At 37.1% G+C, this 21,770-nt stretch overlaps 2 protein-coding genes across 2 annotated transcripts; both read right to left on the reverse strand.

Annotated features, from left to right (window-relative positions):
* Window positions 1–1,040: 1,040 nt before the first annotated feature.
* Window positions 1,041–10,631, reverse strand: tmem276b (transmembrane protein 276b). The gene is made up of 4 exons (XM_079462957.1): window positions 9,964–10,631; window positions 4,619–4,732; window positions 4,296–4,433; window positions 1,041–3,423 (listed from the first exon to the last, which is right to left on the reverse strand). Exons 1-4 carry the CDS (start codon window positions 10,358–10,360, stop codon window positions 3,173–3,175), a joined length of 900 nt encoding a protein of 299 aa, XP_079319083.1. The 5' UTR covers window positions 10,361–10,631; the 3' UTR covers window positions 1,041–3,172.
* A 1,479-nt stretch (window positions 10,632–12,110) lies between these two features.
* Window positions 12,111–20,612, reverse strand: slc39a13 (solute carrier family 39 member 13). The gene is made up of 10 exons (XM_079470911.1): window positions 20,466–20,612; window positions 19,421–19,783; window positions 18,139–18,246; window positions 17,606–17,739; window positions 15,352–15,480; window positions 15,043–15,132; window positions 13,953–14,003; window positions 13,652–13,784; window positions 13,451–13,550; window positions 12,111–13,343 (listed from the first exon to the last, which is right to left on the reverse strand). Exons 2-10 carry the CDS (start codon window positions 19,779–19,781, stop codon window positions 13,268–13,270), a joined length of 1,182 nt encoding a protein of 393 aa, XP_079327037.1. The 5' UTR covers window positions 19,782–19,783; window positions 20,466–20,612; the 3' UTR covers window positions 12,111–13,267.
* Window positions 20,613–21,770: the final 1,158 nt, after the last annotated feature.

Raw genomic sequence — 21,770 nt, forward strand, 5'->3', positions numbered from 1 at the left:
TTTATAATGTGAAATTCTAAAAACATAAAGGGCAGGATCTCTGTTAATGAACAGTTTACTTTTATAATCTAAAATAATTTGCTGTATAATCTTAAATGGATTTTTAAAATGTTCTTCAGTTGTCCTCTAGGTGGCGTCCTGTATCACATTATGAGCTGTATTTTAGGACTATGCATGAAACTATTGCAACATCATCCTGTGCTCAGAGGTCTGTGGACATAATGGTGTGCAAACCAGCACAATCGACATCCCCTTTAAACTTCAATAACATCATTTTTTTTAACACATTTTGCAATCTCAGGATTTGTATTTTGTATACTCGGGATTAGTACATTGCATTGCATGTTCTTCCAGTAGCATATCAAGCCAAATGCAATCTAGTAGTCAGACTGTGAATACAATATTGTTTTCATTTGTGTATTTAAGACTTTATAATGCCATTGTACATTGCGAAAACTTTCCAACTCGAGTATCAAAATATACACTGCACAAAAAAATAAAGGGAACACCTAAATCACACTACATTAGATCTCAATGAAGAAAATATCCAGGTTAAATCTCTTCACTTACTCAACTGGATTTAGGTCTGGGTAACATGAGGGGCCAGTCAATTTCATCAATAACTTCATCATCTAGAAACAGCCTAGAGAATCTGGCCACATAAGGTCGGGTATTATCATGCACCAGGAGGGCTCTGCACTGCACCAGCATAAGATCTGACAATAGAGTTGAGGATTTCATCCCCATACTTCGTAGCACATGGAGGTCTGTAAGACCCTCTGAGAATGGTCCTCCCCAGACCACCCTAGTTGTTGCCTCTCCAGTGTACCTGTTGTCACTTTTATTTTCACCAAAACAAGTGAAAATGGTTCACAATCACTTATGCTTACTTACCGGGTTGATTGGTAGTCCTGAGGGTAAACTGACTTGGTGTTGAGCTGTGGTGATCAGGTGTTCCCTTTATTTTTTTGAGCTGTGTATATATATTTGAAATCTTTTAGCATTAACGATTGATGACATGTAAAGAAGTACCTCATCATGAAATGCTACTAAATTTTATTTCATAAAATAAAAGTCATTTCAAAAATCAACACAGATTTTTTTACACTGAAATGAATCAATATGACAGCATGCAAGACAATGACACGTTCAAATGAATCTGCAAAAACTGCTTGTACTCAAAACTGCTTGTACCCCCCCAAAAAAATGGTGCTACTTTAACACAAATCCCACCAAAAATGACAAAAACAACTGAATGTGTTTTTATTTGTTTCAAACACGTTTCTTTGTCTTTTTTACACAATGGGCTTGTGCTAACATTTGAATTCTCTACATTCCATTTTTATTGTTATGGAAGGATATCACTTCTGTGTATGTTAAAACCTGATATTGGATTCCTCAGAAAGGTTTTACTCCGTATAACACTTTTCTGTCTACCTAAAGAGTTTCTTTTGGTGTTGTTTTCCTTATGTATTTGAATGAAATCATTCCATTGTTTGGGAATCGTATTCCTTGTACAAAAATGTTTGTGCCAATCAGCTAAACTGTCAGTAAGCTATTCTGTAACTCCATTAAAGCACTACAAGAAAAATGACTGTGTTCTTTAATTTATCCTCAGAGGATATGGCGTACATTTCACCAAATAAGCTTTCAGAATAATACCACAGTATTTTCAGTCCTTAATTTCTCATAACCATTGCATTTACTCATCACAAATGTGGATATCAACACCAGTACATTGTGCTTGGACTCTGTGTAGATGTACAAGACTATAAATGTACATTTAGTAGAGACTTGATGCATTTGAAATGATTTGTGGTAACTGTGCTTTTCACAGTAGCATTCCTAATAAATAATGTCCACCAGTGAGAGTAGAATCAATATAAATTATTAATAATTTGAAGAGACACACTTACTTTAAGAAAACACATTACCGGATTAATACTAGTTCAGGGTTCTTTAAAATATTGTTTGGTTATTTCTTGAGTTGGTCATGTATGTACAAACATACCATATCTTGTAAACATCATAGTTTGTTGAGTGCCATATTTTGAACCCATAAGAAACACCACACTTAGGATTGAACCAGGAACTTAGAAAATTCTACCTGGGATCTATAATCTTCCTATGATCCACCCAACATTTATAACTTATTATTGTCCATAGACGCACTATGCGTTTCAACTTTGGACCTCACATCACTCTTTGCATCTACTCATAACACTGAATTCCCTAGAAAGTCTGTCATAATAAGTGCAACCAACAGGTTCGTTTTATCTTAAATATTCAACAGAATTTTGTTATGATATCAAGATGCTGAGCTCCGTTTAACTCTGACTTTCATCATATTGTGCTCACAACAGCAATAAGGCTTCATAATAAATTCATTTCAGAACAACCCTGACAAAGATTTTGAAAACAAATCAGGTCAATAATTCACATGCCATTGAGTAATAATTTAGTAAAATTAAAATGGCTTCCACAGTCCAAGCCAGGTCACCAGTCGTTACAATCATAACAAAGAGTGAAAAGGCTTCATTTGTATCCGAGCATCATTTCTTACAAGCAAAGACCTGTAACTAGACGAAACAAAGTATTTTTACACATACAGACTCTTTGAGGCCTTGGGAAATTTGTTTCTTGAAACTCTAGTGACAGAAATGCTTTCGTCTCTACTCTCCACTGCCCTCATTCTGGCCTCAGGGAAGATTTTTTAAGAAATAGGATTTGACACAGATTTGTTTGTTCGTTTGAGAATGTGAAAAGAGAGCACCATTTTATTATGAATCCTCATGGGGAAAAGACAGTAGCCTTCCGTCTGCCTCTCGGTCGTAAACTAGAGAGAGAGAGAGAATGTTGTGCCATAAAGGGTGAAAGTGAGTCAAGTGAGAGTGTGGAAGTGTACGTGACTCCCGTTTGCACACGAAACAGTCTCCCTCAGCATCTGCGAATGTTCATGCCAGACAGTTTACAGACTTTCTCCATTATGCATTAACAGGCTGCATTTTTTAAACGGATGGTGTACACAAGTTGTGCTGGAAAAAGTGATCACAGAGGAAGCCAAAAAGCCCCTTGAGTCGTATGAAAGGGACGATGATACAGTCATACTGTGTGATGAATAGGCCAGATGTCCTTAGATGGATGCTGTGTACATGTTGCTCCAGAAGTCTGTTCAGACAGTCCCATTTTCATGCCTGGACTTGTGGACTGTGGTGCGGGCCAAGGGGCTGCTTAAAGAAGGAGCCAGCGTGCATAAGAAACCAGCCAGCAGGGTGAGACCCAGTCCGCCCCAGGCACAGAACATGGACCAGCCGTAACCATGACTGATGTCCTCTGGAAGTCCATACAGGTAACGTGGGTAACGTGAAAGCTCGAAGTTAATGCCCGCCACACAAGTACAAAGGGAGATAATACAGCAGGTTCCTGCCAGAAGGAAACCAGTCGAGATTACACAAAGGTTACATATTAGTTACAAATAGAAAATGCTAAGAATTCATGTTTTTGATATCATCTCAAACAGTGTATAGACGGTTTTAATTGGACACACGCCTGCCTGATTCAAAGTTTTTACGGTTTGTGTTATTGGCTGGTGGCTAGTAATATAACAATTTAATTTATAATTAATTTATAATAATATTTTAATGTATAGTAATTGTATTAAATTAAATAAAAACTACCCAACAGTTGGTGATCAATTGCGGAGGTCTACCGGACATTTGGGCCACATACTGTGCTTAGGATACATAGCGTTTTTGTTGCTGCCGCTTAAGCTGTCTATAATAACCAGCCACTAGATGGCGACAACTGTACAAAATCTCAATTGAAATAGTCAGGCCAAGTCTATGACCGTGGACTTGTGTTCTTGTGGAGACCGGACTTGCTAGGCCGCTTCAGAAGAACGAACTTGGATGGATGTGCCGCAGTGACTTCTGAGACTACTGCATACGATGCATCCTTGATATCGAGAACACATCCTGATACTTTCATGCGTTCTCTGTTCTTGTGATATTGGCTGCATCCAAATACCCCCACTTTGCACTTCTTTGCACTTGACCACTTGACTACTTTCATGACGTATTTCCTGTTTCTAACCTGATGAGACACACTTAGCAAGCTCTTACTTCTATCGCGTGTACGCGCTCTCAAGTGGACGCAGCCCTTGATTATTGGAACCGGACTTTGACGGTTATTTAAGACGTAGAGCGAGAACACAAGGACAAAAGACCGCCGAAGAACGCATGTTGAGAACAGCCTTTCTCTTCCGCTCTCACACAAACACACACATTGTCTCTTACCTCCCATGAGGAAGAGTAGTCCAGCTACATACTGCATGAGATCATGTTGTTGACAGCATCCAAGAACTCCAATGACCCAGCCAAAAAGGATGATAGAGACAGCCATGCCCACAAAACCTGCTGTCATCCGCCGTAGATCTACAGCACACAGCGTCAACAATAAACCCATCTAACTTGTAATTTTTGAGCGATTACATGTATCACACGTTTAATATTTACGTTTGCATTTCTGAGTAAAACATGTCTCCTCACATAGACAAAACAATTCATGCTTTAATAAACGTGGATCATGGAGTATATAGTAAATGTTAAAAGAGACTCACGGAGCGCATGCCACTCATCTTGCCGGATGGTCTTCGTGATATTGACGGGAAGGTTTCGGGGCAGGATTGAAGACGTGTAGTGATACTTCACAGGAGTGCATCTCTGAATAAATCCTACATTGTTGAGAAATTGGACGAAAATATATATGTACTCAGTAATGACATATTAAAGCGACTATTATGTGCAAATCTGATGAGCAGGTCCTAAAATCCTAAAATGTCACAAAGGGCTAGCATCTACTTATTTATTTTTATATAACATTAACTATTTCCTGGAGAGCAATTAGAAAGACAGGATAAAACGGAAGAGGTCATAGATGTCAATTGAAGAATTGCATTCATTATTGTATTTTCAGGTGAACATAGAAACAAAGCTTTTTATTAGAATGTTAACATTTAAATATTATTTAAACAGGCATGTCACTGGAAAGCAATTTAACACACATTAGCTTATGAGGAAAGTTAAAGGGATGTCATCATTTACTCACCATCTTGTCATTTCAAACACGTATAACTGTCTTTCTACCGAAGAACACAAAAGAAGATATTTTGAAGAATGTTGGCAAAGAACAACAAAGTACCATTTCCTTGCATTGGTTTTGTGTCCATACAATACAAAGTGAATTCTTTCTTCAAAACCTCTTCTGTGTTTTGTGGTAGAAAGAAAGTCATACAAGTTTAAAATGACTAGAGTGTAGAATAAGTGAACTATCCTTTTAAATGTTTCTTGGGCTTTAAAAGTGACACTTAAAATACTCGTAACCTTGAAACTTTCTGAAAATACTGAGTGACGTAAGAATGTAGCATCGTATGGAAATTTGAAAAATACGTGTTAGATACAGAAGTGCCATGAGATTTTCTGTCTCTTTGAGTATTAGTGTATTTGAAAACAAGCAATGTGTGTAGCACTGATTGTCATTTCCATTAAAAAATGTTCACTCATTTCAACACAGTCGCACAATACACTTTGTGATGAGAACCCTTTGTTGCACAGATAATAAAACACAGTGTCACTTTCATCTTTATTTAGTGTGAGAATTTGTGAAGGACCACATTGTTTTCTGTTGCTGCCAATTATCCAGTGTTGTTTTAACAGTAGGTTAATTGCACTGGGCTTGTAAGGTTAATAATAAATGGGCAGCAGATGCAATAAGAGCATAAATCTGTATCTGTTTTTTTGTTCTTTAGTTGGACAGATGTGCTCTGCTATAGTAAACAGCTGCTGTAAAATTAAACTTTGTTCCTTTAATTTGTGACACCTCAAATGATTCAGACGCATGTTGGATCAAATAAATATCTTGACAGGCTGTAGGCTGCTCAATGTGACTATTTCTCTATGTGGATCTTAGTGCAAGGCCATCGAAGAGAGAATGAAGGTGATCTGTATAGGTTTCTTTCATTATCCCATGAATATCAAATCATATGAACTGGTGATTTAGCTTTCATATAAAGATTTGGTCTTGATTTCCAGAAATCAGAGCAAACATTTTAATGTCTGCATTACGCGTGGATTTGAAACCCTTCTAGTTTTTAGATTGGGCGATAGTAATGGATGTGCTTCATATGTCTGGATGCCGCTTAAGCTCAAGGCTTCTCTAGCCCTTGATTTATTACATGTGTCACAGTAAACAAGTGTTTGTGCCTGACAGTGGACTCTTAGGTTTTCTGTTTTTTATGTGCTTGATAAAGCTTTTGTCCAGACACCTGAATTGCTTCTGTATTCATTATTGTTTAAAAAATCATCTCCATTCTAGTGGAAGTGTGTTTGCTATTGTTGTATAACACTAAGAAAATGTTGCTATGTAGCACTAAACATGGTCCTTGACTTGTTATCACAGGGGAACCACTTAAAGTGCTATATAAAACGATATCTTGGTTCTTCAGAGGTTATGCAGTGGTTCTTTGGGTTGCCTGAGGTGCTATATAGGACCGCTGAAGAACCATACAGGGGCTTTACAGGTTCTTTATATGGAAACTGTGCTATATAGTACCTTAGTCATCCTAAAGAACCACTGAACAACCTCTGAAGAACCACTGAATCACGATATGGTTATATATAGCACTTGAATTTATATCACCGTATTGACAACAAAATCACAAGATTTGAGCATTGTTATAGCATTTAAGGTGTGTAATTTTGGGACTGCAAACATTTCAAAGTCACACCATTTTTTTCGGCTGAAGTTAAGAACTGCTTGAAAGCGATGTTTGGAAACCACTACAGAGTAGCATTTGTTCACATACTTCAAACGTATAAATATTTAAAAATGAAACCAATCCGATCAAAAGTGCACAATGATAAATACAGGTGTAAGAGGGCCAAAACATTTAGAGATTTTGGACTTTAAACCAAAGCTGGAGGTTGTCAAAAATGTATATAGCTGAATGCATTCAAACAGGAAAAAAATGTCATTCAAATCTAGGATGACATTTATCAATGTAACTAATATCAAAATAATTCTGGGTGACTTTCAAATTAGACACAAGCTTGCATCAGTCAACTGATTTACTAAAACAAACATGGTTTATCTACAGTATCTATCTGAGTATTATATCAAATAGCAGTCTCTATACATACCTTTTCCATTACAGGATATACTTTTATCAAGTGATAAAAACAATAGTGTAAAGACTGTAAACCTTAGCGTTCTAAACAGAAAGAGAAACTGGTCAAGGATAAACTGGAGGATGCTCATTCCATTTACAGATTTTCTACAAACAAAACTGTTGTTATTTTATGGCATCTTGTTTTGATTTTGTTTTGTATAAAGACATTATGTGACAGAATGCACAGAGTTTGTTGCTGCAGAGCTCCACTGTGAAATGAAGAATACAGATCTTACACTTGAGCTGAGCAGAAAGCTATCAATGTATCAAGTGGAATGATGTTCTGTATCAGAAGCACAAACAGACATATCAAAGGCCAAAGACACTTTATCACTTCATTTAAGCCTTTGAAGGAAATACATACACACTGTGTTTTCTCACTATTTTGTGTAAACAAGGAATGACGTGGGGAGAATAAGACAAATATATTTTTTGTGATAACTGATGGATACTCTACAAAGAGATGTCAGATTAATTGGGTGAACTCAAGCTGCACCAGTTAAATAAATCAATGATTAAAAAACATTTCGGATTTGCATGTTATCTGATGTTGATGCTTCTTATACACTGGTTTACTGGAAGGAAAAGTTGCTACTGTGCAGTTTTGCTATAACACAGTGTGTGTGATATTCAAATCACTTTCTAATGCATTTCAAACGGTTTAAAGCGGTGAAGCTCATAGTGAGTTGCATTCATTAGATTTAGTCTGATCTTCTCTGTTACTCCAAGTTTTTTGGTAAATGTGCTGCGTTCAGATGTCGTTAACTATTAAAGTAAACATCTTTTTTTAAACTAAACAGTTAATACAATGCTAACTTTTTTCATGTTCTTAACAAACATATGCCTTCTTTGCTTAAACACATATAATACCGCGCTGATCTTAGAGTGAAAGGTATATTAGGTAGACATACTGAAGAAATGTAACAGTGTGGTCTCACAGTCTACCTGGACTGGTTTCACACCATCACCAGATTATCTTTTATGACATCTACACAGCCACTTAGGGTGACCTGGGAAATCAATAAACAAATTATTGATGAAGATATGGCCATGTGAGCGATGCGCTTCCTCTTCACAAGCAGGCAGGAAAATGTCTGCTAAAGCTATACACACTTATACACTTGTAAAACAAGTTTTATTAGAAAATTAAAAAAACTAATGTTTCCAAAAACTAATTTCTCTCCAGATTTCTATTCACTGTAAAAAATACCTGTAAAAATGATAGTATTCCACCCTTAAAAACAAAGGTGCTTAAAAGGTTCTTAACAACGATGCCAAACACTTAAAATAAAAGGTGCTTCAAAAGGTTCTACTAAGAACATTTTGGTTCCATAAAGAACCGTTAACATCTTAATAACCTTTCTGTTTCGCAAAAGGTTCTTAAGATTATAAAATAGTAAGAAAGAGATGTTTTTTTAACCCTTGTATAATGTTCAATTTTAATCAAAATGAAAAATTATACAATTCATTATTTTTTTCAAATTCAAACTCATTGGCCTTGGCTTATTTTCTGTGAAGAACATATATCAGGACAAATTTTCAATGACCACTCACTGTACACCCCCTAAACATTTATATTAGATACAGGATGTTCGGGTCCCTGGACCCAGGGCTTATAAAATAGTTCTGTGTATCTTCATTCTGTCCTCTTTATGTCTGGGCCTCCTCTCAGTATGTTTGTGTGTGTCTCTGTGTGCGTGTTTGGGAGAGAGAGTGTTTGAGCATGTGTGTAAGTGTGAGTTTTATGTTTCTGCCCCCGCCATGATCTAACAAAGGTACAGTGCAAATATTAACTTTATGTGTTGTTTAGATTGATTGTAATTGGGCTGAAGTAAACATCATTTAATTATTTGAACATAAAGTGTTTGAATGTGTGGAATTAAAAACCCAAAACTGAAGAGGGTCCACTAGACCCATCAACACCGGCTGTGTAACAAAAATATGAACACCACACAAGGTTAAAGAACCTTTGACTGAATGGTTCTTTGTGGAACCAAAAATGAAAAAAAAGTGTTGATTATTATGGTTATTACTCACACACCAATTTTGGTTCCACAAAGAACCATTCAGTCAAAAGTACTTTAAAGAACCATTTTTTTCTTATCTTTTAATAATCGGAAGAACCTTTTGCCACCAAAAACCATTTGTGAAACAGAAAGCTTCTTTATTTTTTTATTTAGACAAAAAAGCTTATTCTATGGCATCGTAAAGCACCTTTTTTGAAGAGGGGCACCAGAATAAAACAAAAAAAAAACACATTTACACATGTACGTTTTCTTTCAACCTCTGTAATTTGTTATTTTTAGCGCATTTTAAGAATATGTGAATATTCTGTAAAATAAAACAGTCTACACGTCAGATGCAACATACACTGCCCTCCTCAATAGATTATATCCATGCTGGCATCAACCCTCGACTCTGATATACAGATGCAGATGACACAGGTGAGCTGAATTCAGCACCTTGGATAGCGGCAGTGATGTGACTCTTCCCATTTCCTCTGTATTCTTTATATCGTTCTTCAACTTAACACATTAAGTTAATAAAGCAGTGCAAGCGTCATCTGGATCATTTTTAAAAGCACTTTTCTGAGGAGCGTTACAAAATGGCAAATGCTTTCAAAACACTCCGGAATTTACCATTTGAACCTGTTCTTCAATTCCTTTCCAAATGAATTTCCTGTATGGCAGTTTACTTTGAATCTACTTTGGCCTTGACCCAGCACCCGAAAAGCTCACCTTTGTAAATGAGTTCCTCGGCCTCCAGGTCAAACCCCTCGCGATGGCACTTTCTCCACAGACCGGAGATCGTGGAGTTGAACTGGCGGCTGCAGTGAGACTCCATGGCGGTTGCCGAAGCCACAGCGTGCCGCTTGACGCGAGGCGACGGTTCCCCAACCAGCTCCGTCTCTTTTCTCTCATAGCCCTTTGGAGGCATCTGAAGAGGCAAGTTGTGATTTGAGATGTAAATATATCCGGGATCGTTACGCTTGTTCGCGTAGTTTTTGCAACGTTCGCGGTGCCGCCGAGCGTCCGTCTCGTACCAGTAGTCGGTGCAGATGGCCATTGCCAACAAGATCAGGGCACAAAACGCCAAGAAAAGACCCGCGCTGGTTAAAATCTTAATGGCGGCCATCTTCTCCGCTTGGTGGAGAACCCAGACAGACTCGCGGTCCTCCCCCGGCTGCCGTTGTAAACGGTATAAAGCAAGAAAACGCAGCGAATATCTAGCGTTTTTCTGACTCTGACATGACCGGGCTCGAGTCCAGCGCGATGCTGTCTATGGTCGTAGAGCTTCCGGACAGATGTGCTGTTTGTCCACCATCTGTTTTGTTTGGAGTTGACGAGAGGGGGAGAGATGATGCGAGGACCAGTGCTGAGTGAGGGGAGGATGGAGTGAGTGCAATGCTCTGTCTCTCCTCTTGGGCCTCACTCAACTGCAAAAAAAACAATGATCTGCCCGAGGAAGATAAGACATAGTGATACACCATACGTTAATTTATTGATTACTTAACCTACACTCTATTGATTAGCTACTAACTCTACACTCTTAAAAATAAAGGCAGCTGAAAGGTTTGTGCTGCATGGTTCCATATAAAACTTCTCTTTGTAGTAGAAAAAATTTCTGGACTATGAAAAGGTAAGAAAATGTTTTAAGAACCTTTGACAGAAAGGCAGAAACACAATTTATATGAGTATAACACAACATGCAAAAAGACAGTGAGCTACAGTGATTTAATTCTTGCTCGAATACATCATTTAGGTTTATTTGTAACAGAAAATGTTATTGATTGAAATGAATAAGCTAAAATGTACCGTTTTGCCTTATGAGCAAATAATAAGTGCACAAAGCAGGTAGAAATAGTATTGAATGAACAGCCTAAGTCAAAGTTAATTAAGTTTATAAAGATACTTAAAAATACAATTTACTGTCTAACACTTAGCATCGCTTTTCTCGTCTTGTCATTAATGTACTAGTGCGTACTGTAGCAGCACTAACTTGCCACCTGCCATCCATGGAGGTGGCCCACAGAGAGAGCGAGAGAGGCACGGCAAGGAGTTTCAGAAGCGTGGGAGGTTTAGGTCAAGCTACAAAGAATAAATCGCATTACTACACAAGGTAACATTTTAGAGAGAATCATCATAAGCAGTTTTGAAAAACTGAAGAAAGGCATTGTATTAAAAGTGTGCCATATCATTGTCTTAAGTTTCAGGCACAGTTTCCCACACGCAGTGGGCTGTGTCAGGGCAGATGACAAAAGACAACCCATAGGGTAGTCGTTATGGCAACGGTCCTTTGCCAAACAGACTGTGTTGAAATAGGACAAGTGTGAACGCACAATCAATACCACCCACTGATTCCCATATGACATTTTAGACGGTGCAGTAAAAATTAGCTTGGGGCATGTATCGTGGCATAACCAGCACTGTAGCTGCAAAACTACAAATGAGCCAATTACCCCCCCTCCACCCCAACTCCACAAAAATTTTAAATCCGGACTCTACTTTCTGATATTCCACTTCAAAGTCTCAGTCACATTTTAATTACTTAAACGTTATTAAGAACGATAACATGTGTTTGTTCTACACCAGTCGCAACACGACAAAATAACACATAATTTTACATTTTGTCCACACTGGATGCACTGTAACACGACACACCCATTATGAATAAGGTGTTTGTTATGTTGCACCACTCAAATCCGGTGAAGACACTGTGTAGGGGCTTATCACTGCTCTTCCTGCTATTATTCATGCTGGCTGCATGGATGGGCAAGGAGTTTTGCCCAGAACCCTACTACCAATCTAAACTGTATGACAGAACGATATATACAGAATCACACACAAACACAGATCGACACAAATCAGACTTAACAGCCATTTTAAATCAAATAGTAACTTTCTTTATTTCAACAATAGCAAAGGGAGGATCTCAAGGTCTTTTTTTTCAATATGACATTAACAGAATAAATATATATACTTATATATATATAAAATCTCTAATTCAAATATTTACATTCCGGCAAGCCTCCTCTGCCAAGTAATGGGTGAAAAACATTATTCTAAGTAACATTTCATGTACACAACTGTAATACATTTATCAACACTTATTGTATGAAATGGCAATAAGTCAGGTAAAATAAATGAATCCACCAATCCTCACAGACTATTATCTGAACCGTGCAGAAAATCGGTAAAGGTAAAAATAAGCAGTTAACAAAGCAATAACAAAAAGACCGTACAAAAAGATATAACACAAGCAAATAAGTATTTTCAAGAGTATGTTTGGCGTATGGAGTGTGTTCACTGAGAAAAAAAAAACATACCTGTCCATGTCCTTATCTAAAACCATAGTATCGCAGCATGCGCAAACTTGTGTATGGTCAAATTGACATGACCAACAACGTGGCAGCATTAGTTTAGGCATGGGTCTCAAACGCAGTTCCTGGAGGGCCACAGCTCTGCACAGTTTAGGTCCAACCAGCTCTAAACCACACCCGCTTGGAAGTTTCTTGTAATCCTGAAGATGTTGAAGATGTTTATTACCTGAATCAGGGTTGGAGCTAAACTGTGCAGAGCTGTGACCCTCCAGGAACTGAGTTTGAGATCCCTGGTTTAGGGAATACAAATAACCTGATGAGCACCTGATTATGTAAGCTTGTGTATCTGTGTTCTGTCTCTGATAACTAGATGTGGAGTGTTGACAAAGTTTTAAATATTGATATGAAACATACTGCTACTTATAATCAAAGCATATTCTATAGCAGTTTGTGTGACCCATTGACAACAGAGAGACTTTCTGGAAGATTATAAACATCTATTGCTTGCTTCAGGTTGATTCTTAACTTAATTGGAAAAACACAAATGGTACAAGTTATGCAAGAGATAAGGCCACATGTACATACTGTACCTGATTTTCAACGTTGCTTCTTTCATTGACATCCATTACATTGTCTTAGGGGGTCTATTTAAAGCTTAAAGAGTGGTGTGAATTGTCTCTTAGTCCTCCAGGATGCTAGATGTAGCATGATAAATGCAGTTTCTAGTCTATGATGATTGAGAGAAAAGCCATGACTGCTATCCCACAAACCAACAGCAGAACCTGCAGAAATGAGTTCCTGCAGAAATTTGGGACATTCGTGGATGTAAAAATTATGGGAATTATTTTAGGTATGTGTCAAATGATGCAATACTAGTCAGTATTAGTGGATGAAGCACGGATTACCTAGGGTTCGTCTCCTCTAACAGATCAGGTACCACATTAACTAAGGCAATGTAGAGAAATCCACCTGATGTGAAGGGTAGGATCCAAGCAGTGGCATTCTCTACAGATATATAAACAGGAAATATTTGTGTCACATCCAAACATTAGCAAAATCTAAAAGTGCTTAAATATAAATGTTGCAGAATGACTGTAGTGCCTCACCTGCCCCCTGCCATGATTGGGAGCAAAGAGCAAAACATGTCCCCAGGACTCCTCCAAGTGCTGTAGATAGCTGCATGCGGGCAGCTTTCCAACGGTCAAACCCTGCTCGTAGCAGAATGGCAAAATCTCCTACCTTTAAACAAAGAACAAAACATTTGTGCACAGAAATAGTACAATGCTTCCTAAAATGTCTTTAAGCACTAAGACATCCACTTTTTTTCCATGAACATATTACTTCTAATTATATTCATTTCTTGATTGTGATTCAAAAACATTCAAAGAGAATAAAAGTGAGAAGTACCTCATGAGGAATCTCATGAAGCAGAATGGCGAGTGTTGTCAGGAGACCAACCTGTAAAGACGTTAGAAGTTAGATACTGCAAAACTCTCAATACAAGCATACCCTTATTATTTTCCTATTCACCTGGAAGGGTGAGTCGAAATAAACATTAAGCTTAATAATCCAGACAATGTTTTATCTGGCACATATGTTTAACTGAAATGTTAACAGAAGCTATGGGGGAGGCAGAGAAAACAGTAAAATGGCACAGTTCTCTACCAATACTCTCCATTGCATATCTGCAGCCAAATATGTACACCCAGGCCAGTGCGCAAATGTTTACAAGTGTAGTCTTCTTATGTGCAAGCGTGTTGTTTCTATTGCACGCAGTCCATTTCCTCTCAATTTCCCACCCCACACATGCTGAGAGCCTTATGCTTCTCCACCTGGACTTAAACTTCAGAAACCCATATAAATACTGCAGCGCTATAAATATATTCCCACATTAACATCCTCGCTCTTCTCAATGATCTGATCTGATCTGATCAAAAACATCAAAGGGAGAACCTTTATTTACAACACAAGTTCCAAGTTCAAACAAATGAATGTTGCCAAATTCAACATTACTATAAAAAGACCATATATAGGCTAGTTTAACCATAATTAGAAAATTTACCAAAAAGCTCTGTTTACTGGCTATGCTTGCTGGAAATATTCTAAATAACTCTACATAAGCAGAGAGAGGTTGTATTGTAGGTTTTTGTGGGTATTACTCCTGCTGAATAAAACCCAATTTCCTTGCATCATATATTTTGCATAATACGTGCAATGCTTTTTTTACGTATAGTAAACAAATCGTAATGTTATGTTGAATTACATTTATAGATTGACAAGTGTCACTAGTTTTACTGGTCACACATTCACAGAATTGTTTATATTAAGCAAAAGCATAAAAGGGTCTTTTCAACTAATTATTTGCATGGCAAAACAATTTACAGCAAGAAAAATGTATATATAAAATATATATGACACTGAATTTTGATAGAAAGAAATTAGCCTGACGATATCTATGAATGAGTGCTGCATTCCGACTGGGTTGGTTTGCTCTTACCTTTTTGCTTACTAAGAAGCTTCCTGCCACCGCCAGCCCATGAGTAAAATTATCAATGCAGTTAGCAAGAAGGTTTAGATAACCACTCGTCTGAAGATAAAAAAAATTATATATAAAAAGCAAGAAACTAGGAAAATACATGATTTATAAACAGATTTGATAAATAAATAATACAAAACAGCATTTCAAATATTAAAATAATATGGTTGTTCACAGTGAAATGCGAGTTTTCTATAGTCTCTAATAACTGCAGAGAGCTTCTACAGTACACCATTAAGATTACTAAGAAGATTGTAAGTGTTATCTTACCTTTATTTTCTCTGGCTCTCTATAAGGGCTGATGTCAGTTTTTGGCATTGAGTCAGAGTTGTTGTTAGAGCAGATGCCATTTGTTTGTGGGGACACAAAAACCTTGCTGCTCAGATCTGTTGAACAGGACTAAGGTAGATAGAAAAGAAAAAAATATTTTTTTACAAATCTGTGCAAATTCCATTGCATTTCAGGGCCAGCTAAATCTGCCAAATCTGACTGATAATTAGAAATCTTAATCTATGATGTGCAAAAGAAACCACATTCAGGGTTTTTTAAAACATATCTATATACCAAATTGACTGCATGGTGTCAAACCTCAGGTATCCCATAAGCAAGACAAAAGACAGATAATCAAAAAGATATTTTTAAACCACAAACAGATTCAATGAGCCACTTCAATTGGCCAATTTTGAATTGTAATACTGTTGGTTTCATGTGGCAATCTATTAAAACAATATTTTAAAACTGATGAGCAACACCTGCTGTATGTGGCTGCACTTATAACCAGGCAAAGCTTATTTCACATTGTGTAAAAAAATAAATGAGCACTTCAGACACAGATCTAAAGTTAAGATGGACTGCTCCTGTGAGGGACTGTAGTTTTTAAAAGACAAACTTCAAAATGTGGACCGCTTATCTCAAGCAAATAAATCTGTTTGAATACATCACATCATGTGGACTACATTTCTCATCTGATATGCTAGATGTAAAGTAGGTATTTCTTCCACTTATCGCCTCATAAACAAAACGTAGAGAGAATGTTTAAAGATGTAAAACGTAGAGAGAATGTTTAAAAATGTAAAAAGGCGTGATCTTTAGTATAAAGTTTATCAGAATAATGGCCACAGCTGACAATACAGCAATAACAACATACAATAGTTACACTCCTTGAACCCCATTGGAACCTTTCAAGCATAAAGCACACATTCCATATAAAATCCTTTGATTATGTTGGCATAGGGTTCAAAATTTCGAAATAATCTATACATTTTAAGAAAATTCTATATTTTCAAATGTGTAAAATTTACTTTCTGCATCTGCTATTGTCTACATTGTCTATGGAGCAAACCGAACAAAAGCTATAACTGCATTTATGTGTTAGTATAGACGTCAAAGTGTGTTTTGTATGAGTGTACTGAAACAATTTTGTGTGCGTATGTATGAAAGAAAGACATCATATTTTACAGCAAATCACAAATCCAACACCTTATATTCAAATCACCGTAGCTTACTGAGATTTGAAGATATTTTTCATTCACACATGTTTTTTTATACCGTGTTTGCATTATTATTAATTTTTCAATACTGAAAACGGAGATAAAAGGTGAGCTTGATTTTGATGTAGAAGTTCAGAAGTTTCCACCATAAAGGCATAACAGATGTGGCATTATGTAAACAAACAAGGTTAAAATTCAGAAAATTAATGAATTTTGGTAGTTATGATCTGGAAAGGATCTGGTTCAAACATTAAAGTTAGTAAGAGTAGAAAAAAATATATATAATCATTTTATGAGGATTTTTATCCATTTTGAACCAAAGTGTGATTCTTTTTAGAAAACACTTAAAAATAACAATGCAATAAAAATCATGTTGTTGTTCATTATAAACATATCCAAGACTGTAATAGAAAACAAAAATCAGCTTCACATTTTGTATGTGGAAAATAATTATTCAGCAAGGTCAAAAAAGTCTAAAAATGAATGAAGGTTTGGTAGTTATGATAAGTCATTGAAATTGTGAAAAAACCTGGATATAATATTTTTATGAAACTTTTGTCCATGATCAGCCAAAATGTGAGTTTTTTTTTTAATTGATGCACAAGGGTTAACAAATATTTACAGCAAAGGGGTTATTGTTTAAAAAACTTCAAGAAATCACAACCTATGTTACTGTGAATGAAAACAAAAATTTAAATAATTTCCCCAACAGCTAATGTTCAAGTGTCCCAGTTTGAAACCAATCATAGCAGAATTTAACACTTGTTGAGCAATTGCATTAACTATAGATGTGCATGTTTGTCACAGTTTGTGTATAAAAATTACATAGTAACAGACTTTGTCTCCCCCATGAGGTCCAAAAACGCAAATGTTCATGCAGTGAAACCACACGTTTTTTGCAAGATATTGCCAAAGACAACAACAAACTTCCAAACCTCCTTACAGTAAATCTACTTATGTTACATTTATCAATTTTACTGTATATTCCTGATAAAGGCACCTGAACTGTAGAGAGGTCTAAGGTGGCAACTTACAGTGTCTTTTTGGCAGTCAGCTTTGTTGTCTGAGTCAGTGTCATCATCAGGAAACATTTTCTCCAAGATCAGGAAAGACAGCAGACCCACTATGACCCACAAGCCTTGCGTTCTGAAATGTCTGTGACATCCATCTATCCAGCATTACCAAACAAACACAAGGTCAATGGCCTTTTCAATAGAGATCTCTGCATACAACAAATGTACCTAACTTGGGCTCATCAATAGGAAAAGTATATTGACGATGTACATTTGTTTTATACGAAAAGTATAGTTTTTATGATAAAAATGCACCATTTCATACAAATAATTTATTCATTTACAAAACACTGACTACACAATCACAAGTAGATTTCAGGGAACAAAATGATGACATTTGACGAATTAGACTCATTCCTTAATCCACCGGGTGTCACAAAAAGGAAAACATGGAAAAGCTAGGAATGGAAAAAATGAGACCAGACTGGGAAAGAGGGTGTTATGGATTATGCATGACTGGCAGCAAATGTTATATATAATGTGAGAATTCTCACCAGAGCTGTAAGTGTAAGCCCATGCTTCGGGCAGGAGGTGGAGAAACACATCGCCAAGGAGACCACCAATGGCAAAACTCAGCAGCTTCTTCAGCTTCTGACAACCAGCTGTAAATGGAACAGAAAGTGAGAAATGCTAAATATGCAACATTTTGATGATGTCGTGTGGTGTTTTTCATTCGGTTTGCGCTTTCCTTGTAATAATTAATTTGCTTTGTATTCAGTTTCCAAAGCTGTGCAGGTTAACCGAGCTACTTGTGCAACCATAAAGTGTTGCAATGAGTTTGTGGGAATAAAACAGGCCTGAAATATCAAGTGACGTAATTCCTTACCACTGCTTTTTAAACCATGTGGCATGTCTACGCCTCTGTGGGACAGGACACACCTAAATTGACCATAATTCCAGCTAACCTTCTACCCACTTCACCCTACATTAGAAGTACAAAAAAGCACTTCCTAAAAGGTATGGCAGAGTCAAATCTATTTCTGCATGACTGATGTTATCACAGACAAAAGTTTTTGTGTGCATCAATGCCCTCGGCAAACCTCTTTAGAGAATGACCTGTCATCCATAAAATTTCACTGCACACTTTTTTTAATGTTTGTATTTTTCAATATTATTCTGTTCTTCTCTTTATGTCCACTGCGCCAAGAATTACATGTACAAGCCATGACAGGTCAGATTCAAGTCAGTAATGTTTGCCTATAGAACGATCGCTGTATCTGCACTGGCATACTTTCACACCCTCCAAACATCTTTCAGCTATGATGTTCCCTAGGTTGATCAATAATATAGTGTGGGGTGTAGGGAGGAGATGAAGATAACACAGCATGCTCTGGAAAAGGCAAAGGGAAAATATCATGGAGAATCTAAGCTTTAAGTAAAATGAGGAAGTCCCCAAAAGTCCAGACTACTGTACAATGACCTACATATTATATCAGCAAACAGGTTCTTCCAAGTTTTTATTAAAAACAAGCATGTGTTTTAATCACACTAGACCTGGCCTGTGACCAGAAGAGAGCAATCATCTCATATTTTGCATTTGCTCGTGCCGTCTGCCTCTTAAAAACAACAGTACAAAAAGTCACAATCCCTTCCTATTCAGCTAGTATTATAACATCACAATAACATTTGGGTTCGATTTCATGGTATCAAAAAGCTATAGTTGTACCTGATAGGGTCACTGTGTAACTTGATTCTAGATGACCTGCTAAAAATTAGGCACGGACAGTACACATGCAGGCACACAACCACAAATGCAATGATATAATTGAGACTCACCCTCAGTTTTCAGAGTCGTTCCAGCCTCAATGGGTATCACCAAGAGCGGAAAGACACCACTGAGACCGATGGCAATAGATCCCATGAGGGAACAGAACCAAACATCTAAATTATCAGTGGAAAGGAGCTCGCCCAGGTACTGGAGATCCAAAAGGTCCTTAATGGCCCATGGCCCTGGCCCTGCAGGTGCAGTCTTTGCATGGGCCATAGCAGTCCGAGCCATAATTTCCCCACCAAAAGACGAAGTGGAGGTGACAGCCAGGAGGGCTGCGGCAACGAGAACCACAGCAACTTGCCACATGGGCCTCTCTGGTCCTACACTCATCAGCCTAGACCTCCGCAAGGCACTTGGGATGAACATTGCTGTAAGGTAGAGAGGAGCCTTCAGACTCAATTTCAAGTGGGGTAAAGATTAGTTGAGTTATAATAAGGGGTCGGTAGTTCCCGACCTCAATGCAAACCCCTTTTTCAGTTAATAACTAAATGCATAATAATGAAAACAAATCAGTTCAGCTGAATCGACGACACCCCGGCAGCTGATGTTAATGCGCAAACATAGTTGAAATTCTTTGTATTGAACATACTGTGCATAGAAAATGTATAATACAGTAAAGAATGCAATAAAGTTGCGTTAGTAGCTTGTTTGAATAGTTCGAGATTAAATTAAATAAAACTACATCAAGATGTACAAACATATTCTATCAATCTGTGTGAGACGTGCAAGAAAGAACAGTGCTTATGAGGGAGCGGCGACTTTCCTGACAAATTCCCCACCGCAGGGCTTTTAAAAACTACAGTTTTCATTACTTGCAAAGCTTCACCATTAGCTACTGATACAAAACAAAACACATTATACATAGAGAAGGCCTGAATACCAAATCAATATTTAGTTCAACTTTAATTAGACGGTCGATTGTTAACTGTACGACTGAAACTCGCAAAAACGCTCCGTTGTTGATAAAAGTACAGCCGCAAAGTTGCGTGCCTTGACATAAACAGCGCGTTGCAGAAATGCAATGATAAACAAACAAATACTTGGCATTACCCTGTTGAAGTTCCTACAGCTTTTACTCCGGCTTGACCCTGCCATCCAGGCGCTGCTGTGTTTGAGATGTGAAGGGCTGTAGCAGGCGGACGCCTACTTTTCCTCTCCTAAAGGATTTTCCACTGTAGCCACGTCTCACCAACCGGAAGTGCGTTGTAGTCTGCGCCGCGAAACATGAGGAGAGAATATGCTAGAAATCTGATGATTTTATTTCCCATCCACGAACCCGCTAGAATAATAAAAGTGCAATATAACAACGATACAAGTAAATCAATTGTGAAACAATTGTGAAACAAAATCTTTTTAGTGAGTATTATGAACACTGTTGTTAGCTTGAGAGTATTTTTGCTTTTATTTACACCATTAACCAAAATGTATTGTAGGCAATGAACATTTTACACTTAAAATCTCAATAATCCCAGTACTCTCTCTCTCAATATCAATTCAATTTAAGTGTGCTTTATTGACAAGACAAAATGTACATTCGTATTGCCAAAGCATGTGGTGGTGGGCTGCGTACAAATAGTGCAAGTATGTAAACAAACGAAAAGAAAGATGAATCTAGTCACACAATATAGTAGGCTATGATGTATGTAGTGCAACTTAAACTAGTTTATAACAAAAACAGAAATAGAGTAAAGTTTAAACAAAGATTTACAAAAGCAAAATATACATTTAAGTAGCAGAATAAAGGGATATAATGATATATAGTGTTATGTAGATACATTGGAAACATCAGGGCAGTTTCTCTTGTTGTGACAGGCCGACACATATTATGCAGCTAACACACTCTGTCTCTGACATATAGGCAGATATATTCTCTTTTAACATATCTTTAATATTATCAACATCAATATTTAGAATATCTACTTTTATTTAAATGGGTATTCATAGCCTACAATTATAATTATACGTTGTGTATAAAACAACACGGTACAGTAGTAATGTGCATAATATGCATACTAGTCTAACTAGTATAGGCTACTAATTTGGGTTGCGATTGACTATTTAGTTTCATAAAATTTCCTGTTTACCCTAAGAGGGCTTATGTTTCATCCAGTTTATTCAACTATTAGGTCTAAAACATTATTTTTAACATCCAGACAAATGTGTCAGGTCATTAATGGTCATTATAATGTTCGTCCTAAAATGTACAGTATATAACTCGCTACATTCACCGTCTTACCTTTGCTTATTCTTGAAAGCAATGACCCATCCAGAAGAGTGCATGGCTTCTCATGGTACCAACACAGAAAATCTCTTAGCCAAACCTTCACTTTCATTATTGCTCCTTTAAGGGCACTC

This window comes from Barbatula barbatula (genome assembly GCF_947034865.1).
Source record: "Barbatula barbatula genome assembly, chromosome: 1".
Classification (NCBI taxonomy): domain Eukaryota; kingdom Metazoa; phylum Chordata; class Actinopteri; order Cypriniformes; family Nemacheilidae; genus Barbatula; species Barbatula barbatula.